This window comes from Chinchilla lanigera, unplaced genomic scaffold (genome assembly GCF_000276665.1).
Source record: "Chinchilla lanigera isolate Chin_1 unplaced genomic scaffold, ChiLan1.0 scaffold00058, whole genome shotgun sequence".
NCBI lineage: Eukaryota > Metazoa > Chordata > Mammalia > Rodentia > Chinchillidae > Chinchilla > Chinchilla lanigera.
This window is the reverse complement of record NW_004955459.1, coordinates 13770913-13781456: the sequence shown is the minus strand read 5'-3', so window position 1 is coordinate 13781456 and position 10544 is coordinate 13770913. Positions and strand designations below refer to the sequence as shown.

Sequence of the window (10544 nt, the reverse complement as noted above, 5' to 3'; positions counted from 1 at the left end):
TAAATATTTTAGAAAATAAATTTTTAATAATAGCTTTTATTGAATTAATAAGCAATTGAAAACCCAAAAGCACATCAATATTAAAAAATAATTTTGAAAGGAATGGTATGATCAAATATTAAGTGACTGGAAAAAGAATTCAGGAGATGGAAATATCGGGCAAGGACTTCAGAAGACTCGGGAATGTAACAGTGCTTTCTAAAAGATAGAAAGTCTGGACAACACCTGGGCATTTGTTGGTGGAAATTGTAAGCAAGTCTGAGTAAGAATAGAAGTATGAGATATAAGGAGAACTGTGAACAACAGATGATTTAGATTATTTTATGAGGTATCAGTAGATAATAAATATGGAAACATTTAAATTTTTACACTTGAGGAGAATGGGTCTTTTTGGAGTTTGTGAGACAATATAGTATTGTGTAGAATGGGTTGTTTTGTGTGATGGGAATAACTAGAGGCATAGAAAACTCAAAAATTACCAATCAGCTCATTGAGAAATCATGAAGAGCAATGTTTATATAGAGGACAAAAACACAAGTTGTGTATGTACATTGAATTTAGAGGGAGAATGAAACCAAAATTGTAAGACATTCAGTTTTTTTGTTTGTTTGTTTGTTTGTTTGTTTGTTTGTACTGGGAATCAAACTCAGGACCTTTTGCTTGCCAGGCATGTGCTTGTGCCACTGAGCTATTTTCCCGGCCAAGACATATACTTTAGTCTATTGATTTTTACCTACTCACAGATTTTTACACGATCTAGTAGGGCATTGGAAATATAGAACTGAGAAGTGGTGAAAGTCATAATTTGTTGTGAAAGGTTAAGAATCAATATGGAAAATGGAAATGAATACTATCACTTATATAGAAGCTATTGGTGAAAAGAATAAACTCCAGAGCTGACTTTGAAGGATGTCTTTGCTTTCAGGAATTAGAAGACAGAAAATACAGAAATGTTTGAAGAAATAATTCTAGAACAAGGTAGTGGTTCCAAGCCTAGAGAAGAGGATATTTAGTTCTATTTGTTCATCTTGTGGCACATTGTGAAGTTAAATGTGGTAGAAAAGCACATTAGTTTGATGATTGCAGGTCAGTGGTAATGATGAAGAACTAAAAGTTCAGGAGAGAGAGGAATGGAACTGCATTGCAGAAAATATGCAGAAGTGCGTGCAGGGTGAACACAGAATAAGACACCCCATATACAAAAAGTTTCTTAAGGTGGGGCTGGGGATTTAGCTCAGTGGCAAAGCGCCTGCCTGGCAAGCGCAAGGTCGTGAGTTCGGTTCCTGGTACCGGAGAAAAACCAAAAAAAAAAGTTTCTTAAGGCTTATTGTGCAAGAGTAAAAGAGCAGGAGACATGAATGAACAAACAGCATTTCCTTGCTAATCTGGAGAACTATATTCACTTAACAAGTATAAGTAGTTGAAAAAAGAAAGTAGAGATCAAATATTCAAGAGCTCAGCATGCAGTGATTCAGTTACATACTATAGATTTTCTTTGCAAAAAGGAAGGATCACTTCTTCCAAAAGTCTGGAAACAGAAAAATGAACCTGGATTAAGAGTTTGAAGTGAAGAAAGAAGACAGTGACACTACTTTTTGCAGCCTGGGGACTTTTAAAAAGTGAAGCAACATTTTCATTGTTGTAAGCAGGATTATAGGACCATTGAATAAGTCGCCTGCTGTGTTTCAATTATGAATAGCACAGTATTGGTGATTTATGATCATCATATTTAATTAAGAAATAAATTCTTAATTCAGTGTTTAGCAAATCCTTCCTAGGAGAATTTGACCATTTTCTATGAAAAATCTTTTTGTCATTTTGTTCTATAGAATTTTTCTTAGTTTATTGAACTATGGATTCATGTATGTGTTTTATGTGAATCTGAAATTAATTTTCACAAAGTTCCTAAATTATGGATTTTTTTATAAATATGAGCTGCCACAAAAATTTTATCAGAAAAAGATTATTTTAAATAAAGAACATTTCAGATAAAAACTCTCAGAAAACTGACTCACCCAGTTTTTTCTCACTTTTTGAAAACTCCTTATAATAGATGATTTTAATTTTGAAATGCTGTAAGTGAATTATCACATAAAAGTCCAATGCACAAATTAAAGTATCAATAATACACAAAAATCAATAAGGTGAGTTTTTGTTTATCTACATGCAGAATGAATTTTTTAAAATATCAACTTCCCAGATGATCCTCAGCATCTATCAAGAAAGCAGAATTTATTACCTGTTTAAGTCAAGGAAGAAAAGTTTTAAAGTATCTTAGAGTGATGGATATAGTGATGTATACTTTCAATACCAACTACTCAGGATGCCAAGGCAGGAGGATCTCAAATTTGAAGCCAGAAATTTAGTAAGACTGTCTCTAAAAAATACAAAAATAGAAACAAAAATTACAGGTTTGTACAGTGCTTGTCTAACTTGTTCAGGACCCTGAGTTCAATTCAAAATACTGAATATATAAAGTTTTAGTGTGCAAAAGGAGTTAGGGTAGAAAAATGCAGGGTTGGGGATCTGAGTTTGAGTAGCATGCCATGTATGTGTGGTGGGGTATGATTCATGATATAATAGTTCGGTTGCTTCTAGTCTGAGTGTTAAGAGCTGGTAATTTAGAGAAATTAATTTTTGGAAAGTTCCTAAAATGCATATGGGAAAATTTTCTTCTGGTTTATAGTCTTAACTTCATGGACAAGAACTTCCTAGAACAAAGAGTGAAGCATAGGCCATTAGGCTGCCTTAGTAGTTGGTTCTGAGGGTGAGGATGGATGCAGACCCGTCTCAGTTCCCAATGGCAATACTCACGGAGACCTACAGTATACTGTGAAATGCTTAGCTGTTGACTTTGTGTAGAAGTATAATATATGATTGCACTACTGCATCTACGTGAAGGATCTGAAACTAGGATATAGTTCTTTGATTTCTTTTTTTTTTTAAATTCAAATTATGGGAAAAGTAAAATGAGAGCAGTGACTATTTTTGGAGTTCTGCACACTAAAGACACATGCTTGGATTTCAGACTTGATCCTGTCAAAATTTTTCATTAAAAAAACTGACTGAGTTGAGAATATGTTCAGGATAATTGCCTCTTAACTTTCAATAGGCTAAAAAGAAGGAACCATTATTTAATGAAAGTATGGAGAGGACTTGCTTAATGCTGTCTTTTAAGACAGTTTCAAGTAGCCTACTATAATCTTCCTGTGTTAATGCACTTTACTAATTGATCTGATTCACTCATATTCCATCAGCTAATATTAAACAAAATACAAGGTGGACAGTTTAGAAATATAGCTCCAGAATGTCATTTATTAACCCAGTAAAATGAATTTCAAAACTTGCAAATTCCACTTGCAGTTATAAATTAAAATTAAAATTTAATAAATATTAGACACAGAAGACTAATTTATAAAGAATTAACTAGAAAACAAAATGAATAAAGACCACTATTGAAGGCCTCTGAAATATTTCATGAATAATCTTTATTAAATAGTAAAGTAAAAAATTACACTGGAATAAAAAAAAGGTTTGTCTTGTTAGTGCTACCCTGAACCCAATGATGAAATTTTCAGGACTGCAGGTGTAAATGTATTTATACAAATCCCAAATCGCTCTATTTTTCTCACATCCCAACACTGATCCAATAATAAGTATTTTTAAAAATTAATTTTAAGGATAGTTCTTATGTTCTTCATGTCCTTCTATGCTATTCTACTCTTATTCTTATTCTAAGGGAAATAATTTCTCTTCTCCACATCTCCTAGCAATTTATTACTTGCTTAGTGTTTTCTCTTCCTGGAAGAGACTATGAGACCATGAGCTACTTCCTCTCTTCTCTGACCATGGATCTCTATTCACACTCAAGCTACACTCAGTTTTTTAATGTCTAAAGCTGCAGAAATCATTTTCAGCATGGTTGCCTTCCGGGAAAAGAACTACTCATTGAAAGGCATAGAGCTGTACTTATTTTTATTCCCAAATGGAAGGAAGGGAAAGCCATATTACCCTAATTTATTAATCAAATATTATAAAGATAATATTGTTAAGGAATACTTCTAGGTTCTTGCTTTCTTCAGGGATATGTTCACCAAAATCAAGAAATGGTCCCAAGTGTATATACCAAAAAAATAACAGGGAAAAGTTGGGGGTTAGAATTTAAGTTGGGGTTGGTTTCTTACTTGAGGAAATACTAATTGACAGTAGGGAGTCAGGAGATCAAATCATCTGACAGAACTAAATAAGCAACAGAGTTTATCAGCAGTATGGCTCATAAATAAAGGGATAGGAAGGAAAGGGAAGAGAAAAAAGGAATATTCATCCAAACCTTTTTCTATTTATGTGAGCCTGTTATTTGTTCTGCATTACTAGAAAAGAAAATAGATACAGATAGAGGTAACAAAAATCCAATTTACTTATAAAATATTATAGACATACATAAGATGATAGCATGATTTTTGAAAATCACAGTTCTATTTCAAACTGCACAGTCAGCCTCAGAAAATAATTAAATCCATCTGTGATCTTTTTCCTCCTTTTCTAAAATGTCATTTGTCTTTTCCTGTTCCTCAGTTAAGAATTCCAACATGTGTTCAGGTGAAGAAAACTTGTTGATTTTCACTAATGTCTTTGATTTCAATATGGGATCATAATTAGTCTTTTGAGTAAAACACTGAAGAAAAAGAAACCATTCTTACTAGCACTGATCACCTCTCATAAATTTAGTTTAGGTATTACTATTTTTACTTTTAAAATAACAAGACAAGGGTTCAGAAAACAATGCTCTTCCCAAAATGTCAGATCTCTCCATCACATAGCAGTTGTTTTCTCAGTAAGCAGTAAAGACATTCAGTTTTTTTTTTTTTTTTTTTTTTGTCTTTTTGAGGCAGGGTTTCACTATGCAGTACAGGCTGGCCTTGATCTCACTTTGTAGCCCTGGGTAGCCTTAAACTTGCAGTTATCCTCTTGTATCAGCCTCTGGAGTGCTGGGATTGCAGGTATGCACCACCTTGCCTAGCAAGACCTTCAAATTTTAAGACTGTGATTTATGCAGAGTTTTTCCACTATGAACGGTTGAAATAATTCCCTTTAACACCACCTTTTTTTCCAAGAATTTCTGGGGATTGAGCATGTAATATGATGGAATTGTGTAAAAATTAGAAAGGAAATTATCATTCAGTTATTACAAGGGATTAAAAACTTCTTTTACTTTACACACACCCATACACACACACACACACACACACACACACACACACACACATCCTAAGTATCTAGGTATCACCTTACTTTTCCCTTAAGTTAATATGTTAGGTATGAAATACTCAAGATCATTTAATTAAAAATGGGGTTAAACTTGACTCAAAAGTTGACAAAGTGGATTTCATTGTGTGACAACCTCTGTGCTTTTGATTTTTGACCACACAAAACACATACAATGCCTCTGAAAAAATTCTCTATCCAGAGAGGAAGAGGTTGGCTAGAGCCAGAGAGCAATCCCTGAGACTGGGCCAGGCTGCCTGAAAGTGGATCAGTGTGAGAATATTTAGAATTTTATGCAGACCTTATAAACTAAAAAACTAGGCTGCTTATTGGTAGCATCTCATTTTGGAAACTGGAGGCTCTTCGCAGTGTCTCTTCCATCTCAGAATAGGCAGCCACTTGCCCATATTTTAATTAATTTTCATTCGTTAAAACATGAAACTAAGCAGCCCTCTCACTAACCCTGTATTCACTGCACAATAGACCATGTGTTAGGCAGGCTTCCTGAACTTTCAAAAGAATTAATGTGAGCCAAGTATAGAAATCTGCTCGGGTTATTGGAGGCTAACAATAATCGCTCCAGTGTGTCTGTTTATTATGCACATTTTCTCCCCTAAAGTTATTATATCACCTACTCAGTGCATTTGTCAATTGTTAATGTCTTTGTTGTTGCAGATACAGATGTGGTGTATAAAAGCGAGAACGGACATGTCATTAAACTGAATATAGAAACAAATGCTACCACATTATTATTGGAAAACACAACTTTTGTAAGTAATGAATTATTAATTACTTTGTGCCTTTCAATACTGTTTAGAATGCTTTCTAGGAGTACTTCACTTTCTGTCCTCCAGTTCCAGCACTTGCAACATTTTCAGGTGGAGACTTAGAGCTAATATCATTAGACTCAGAATATCTCTTGATAGAAAATACCCTGGGGGCCACCTGCTTTATTTTCTCCCCATGTGCCAAGTTTAGTAAGTGAATAAGTATTCCAGGAATAATAATTGTATGAATGTTTCCAATTAATATTCACTGGTAATGAATACTTTCCTCAGTATTTTCTAGTTCTTACCAATTGCAAGATTTAAGAAAAAATGGTTAGCCTTGCCCAACTTATAGTGAACTTATGCTTTCTCTCTTTTCCTTTTTATTCTTTCTGACTTCTCATTTTTATTATAGCTTTCCATATCAGAAAAAGAAGACAATAAAACTGTTCTTGTGGTGGGTGTAGTATGGCCTCTTGTCAGTATTTCAGAAATTGTGAGGATCACTTTCACTCTGCAGAATCACACATTGTGTACTCCACAATGGTCAAATGACTGCATGTATTTACTGTAGTTATCTTGCTCTTACTAAGCCATAATAGTCTTTGTCATTCTGATAAATTTCTCCCCTTAAGGTTGAGAAACTTAGCTATCATTGTCTTTTCAGGAAGCCAACTATTACAAATATTGCAGAATCTAGTTTCCAAACATTAAGAACAATAATACACAACTATTTATTCTTTTATATATTCAAAGATTCACTATATTTTCTATTAGACAATTTTGTATGCTAAAGATGAAACCCATCACAAGACCCCAGTAGACCTTTCCGAAAGAAAATAATAAAAAACATCTTTGGCTACTTTTAAAAATTTATATACACTTGTCCATTTTGGGTAAACATTACATCTTCAGATATATTATAGATACACAAGTGCAAGAGGTGGACTATGAACTTTCTCTTCTAGTATTTTTATATATAAAGAAAAATGGTCATTGATATCATGACATGATTATGTTTATATGTATCTGTTGAGCTAAATTTAACCGTGCAGCTGATGTATATTAATAGTATGGTCATTAAATAACAGAAACTAATGACATTTTTATTTTGAAGTAAATCCATTAATTTACAGGTATTGAAGGAGAAAGTACTATATGTACCATCCTTCATGGTACTTGTTGGATACCAAAAGTATACAAGGTAGTTTACTCACTTTTTACAGATACAGATTCATTAAAAAATTATTTTAGTAAAAACTATAGAGCACTACCTAATATTTGTTCATTGTATGGACCCCAGGGGCAGTAGGTAGGGAATTGCTGACTGACATTTTAATCTGTGGAAAAGAAACCTTTACTAAGAAGGTAAGATAGGTTGGAAAAAGTAGAAATTGCTAATGATGAGAGAGTATGCTAGTGATGAGTGATTTAAGTCAGAGTGAATTGATTTTCCATAAAATGTGTCTGTAAAACAAAAATTATGTGTGTTTTTCTGTTTCAATTTCATTTACCCTGGGGTAACATTTTTAATAGAGGTAGTGTAGCTCCAGTGTTCAAGCACTCTGGTGAGCTACAGATGGTATATTAATATTCTTTTGTGTGACTGATCTGTATTTGTAACTCCCTTACACAGTTTAATGTGGTTTTGGGGTAATCATTAGGTATATATGTTTGTTAGCATGAATTTATTCACTGTTTCTTTAGCCTCCATGCCCTATCAAAAAAGAAAGAGAACAAAAATATCTTTTAACTTATTATTTCATTTTCCCAGTTGCTTTGTTGATACCAGTAGCACCCTATCTCACCTCATTGTAGTTTTTCTTCATATGGTAAAGAATCTTTTTTTACTTTTCTACTTATGTGTTTAATTTTTTAAAATCCTTTCAAGGTCCAGCCTAGAAGAGAATTAAAATTTTGAGGTCCATTGTTCAATCTCCTATAGGTTGGTAGTGACTCTTAATTACCAAAGCCATGCATTTAGCAAATATTGTAATTTACTAATCTAAGATTCAGAGGATTTCTAAAATCATGTATGTCATAATTTTAGTCATTGATAGGTCTTAGGAGTGTCAGAATTCAGTGGGGGCAAGGAAGAGAGGTTACAGAAATGGAGGATTGCATGTATTTGCACCTATGTAGCTCAACACCCCCTCAAATTAAGATGGCAAATACTTTCAGAGGATCTAAATTAGCTATTTTCTTTCAACTCTATGACAGCATTGTTAGGCACAGGTAGTTGTGTATTTAAGGCTTATACTTGGCTAAAATTTTTATTTTCTTCTTTTCATAAGCCACTCTATTGAAAAACTGTGTTTTGTGAGAGAGCAAGAGTTCTGTTCATACTGTGGATTTTTCTTGGAGTAATCACCAATATTTTAATTATACTGATAACTAACTGAATTATATCTTTACAAAATATTTGTAATAATAATATAACTAGTCAGGTAAGAAACATTATTGATAAACATATTAATACACAATAGCCTGATGTTTAATAAGACATGTCAAGTTAAATATCACTGTGAGTTTACTAAAAATTAAGAGAATCTGATATCATATCACCATTTTAAATACTACTTTCTAGTCTAGGCTATGCAATCCTGGTTAGCAAACAGTGTAAGTCAGAATAATATTGGGCATAAATGTCGACAATAAAATAAAAATAAGTAGTTTTCAAGAAACAATTGCCTAAAGGCATTCTTCTGGACTGAAGCTAAGTGACTTTCTAATAAAGAGAGAATTAAAGACCATGAAACTCTTTAGGAAAGTGGGAAAGAAGTGATTTAGCTCACAAAGTATTCTTAATCATTCATAATTAGAAGGAAATGTTATCTTTTAAAGCCAGAACTATTTAAAACAAAAGCATATTTGTATTCACATAATGAAGAAGTGTTTTATAAGTATTAGTAATATTCTTTCTTGTTCAATAATTTAAATGTCACTGGTGATCTTGACAAAAAAGGACCTATTAATGGTAATATCAAATTGATTTTTTAAAATTAGGGAAGAGTTGGAAATTTTTGTCCAAGCCCCATGCACTTAAATATTATTAAGGTTAAAAAAATACATAAAAGAGTTCACAAACAAGTATGGAAAGCAATAATTAAAGGATAAGAATGTAATATCAAATCTCTGAAAGTCTGGGTTTAATTACATTCTGTAAAAGTAATCGAAAACAAGGCAAAGAATTTGTATATGGCAACAGAAAGATTCCAAAGAAAATGCTGTTAATTTGTTTTGGTTCGACTATCTGGAGCCTACTACAAATTAGTAACTTTCACCAGATCCAGGGAATATGTACTGATTTATGAGGTATATTTAGCTCCAGAGAATATATACTGATTTATGATATATAGACAGCAATGGTTGTCTTGCATGCTATCTTTGTGGCTCTGATTTTGTTGTTTCATTTGTTGTTTCATTGATTATATGAGGCTGATAGATACGATTTTTTATGCCAGCATGAAATCAAGAAATGCATTATATTAGAAAGGTATGACGGTATACACATGTAATATCAGCAGTCTGGGCAACTGACTGATCTGGGAAGACCTCGTCTCAAAATAAAAAGTAAAATAAAATAAAAGGTCAGGGATGGGCTAGTTTAGTTTGAAGGCCCTGGCTTCAATCCAGCCCCAGAGGTGAAAAACTATTATAAAAAAAAAAAAAGAAGAAATTGACTGTCTGAAAACAAAGAAACAAAACAAAATCCCAAAATACACAGCAGCACAAATAAAGAACTTTTGATAAAGTTGCACCAAATTTAACCATGGGATATTTGAGATGAAAAAAGGTTACTGGAAAATTCTGGTTGGATATGTTCCTATATGATGGCTATGATCATGAGGAATTGTCATTTTAAAAAATAGTTGGTGTTAACAGCACAAGTAGGTTTCTCTATATTGGCTGATACCATTAATATAACAAATACTGATAAACAGTTAAGCCATGGAAATGCTAGGCTCAGGAATGCATCCTTGAGAGTCCACTTTTTTTTTTTTTTTTCTCTTTAGAGTAGTGGTTCTTCAGGGCAAGTAATTTTGTTCCCAGGAGACATGTTGGATTCTGGGCCAGTGTTGGTTATCGTGGCTGTGGAGTACTTACTAGTGTAGTCTAGTGAGTAGATGTCAGGTACGAGCATCATACAGCACAGTGGAGAACCCCATGTCACACATACTAACCAGAGATGTTAACAAGGTCAAGGGTGAGAAGCAATCTTCTAGATAGAGATGCAGAGGAAAAGTTAAGATGATTAGATGGAAATTTTACCAAGGTAGAAGCAAGTGAGTGTATTGTAAGGGTGGGTATAAATCATGGTTTCCAGCTTTATTACCCTGAAATCCATCTCTTCTATGTATGGAGACTCCCATCAAGAGACCAGGCATGCATGGGAAGCAGCATTGGTCTTCCTGCCTCTGCTTTGTATTGCTATATACACAATAAAGAAGTGATTCACTTTTCTTATAATTCTTGGGGGAATTCTACCTGAGCTATTTTTGCTCAGATAAG

At 33.3% G+C, this 10544-nt stretch overlaps 1 protein-coding gene across 3 annotated transcripts in view; it reads left to right on the top strand.

Annotated features, from left to right (window-relative positions):
* Positions 1-10544, top strand: part of Dpp10 (dipeptidyl-peptidase 10 (non-functional)) — a 1310731-nt gene that overhangs the window by 986039 nt on the left and 314148 nt on the right. For all 3 annotated transcript variants that reach the window (XM_005397695.2, XM_005397696.2, XM_005397697.1), the window contains exon 4: positions 5941-6035. In XM_005397695.2, coding sequence (XP_005397752.1) covers positions 5941-6035 — 95 coding nt within the window. The remainder of the gene's footprint in view (positions 1-5940; positions 6036-10544) is intronic.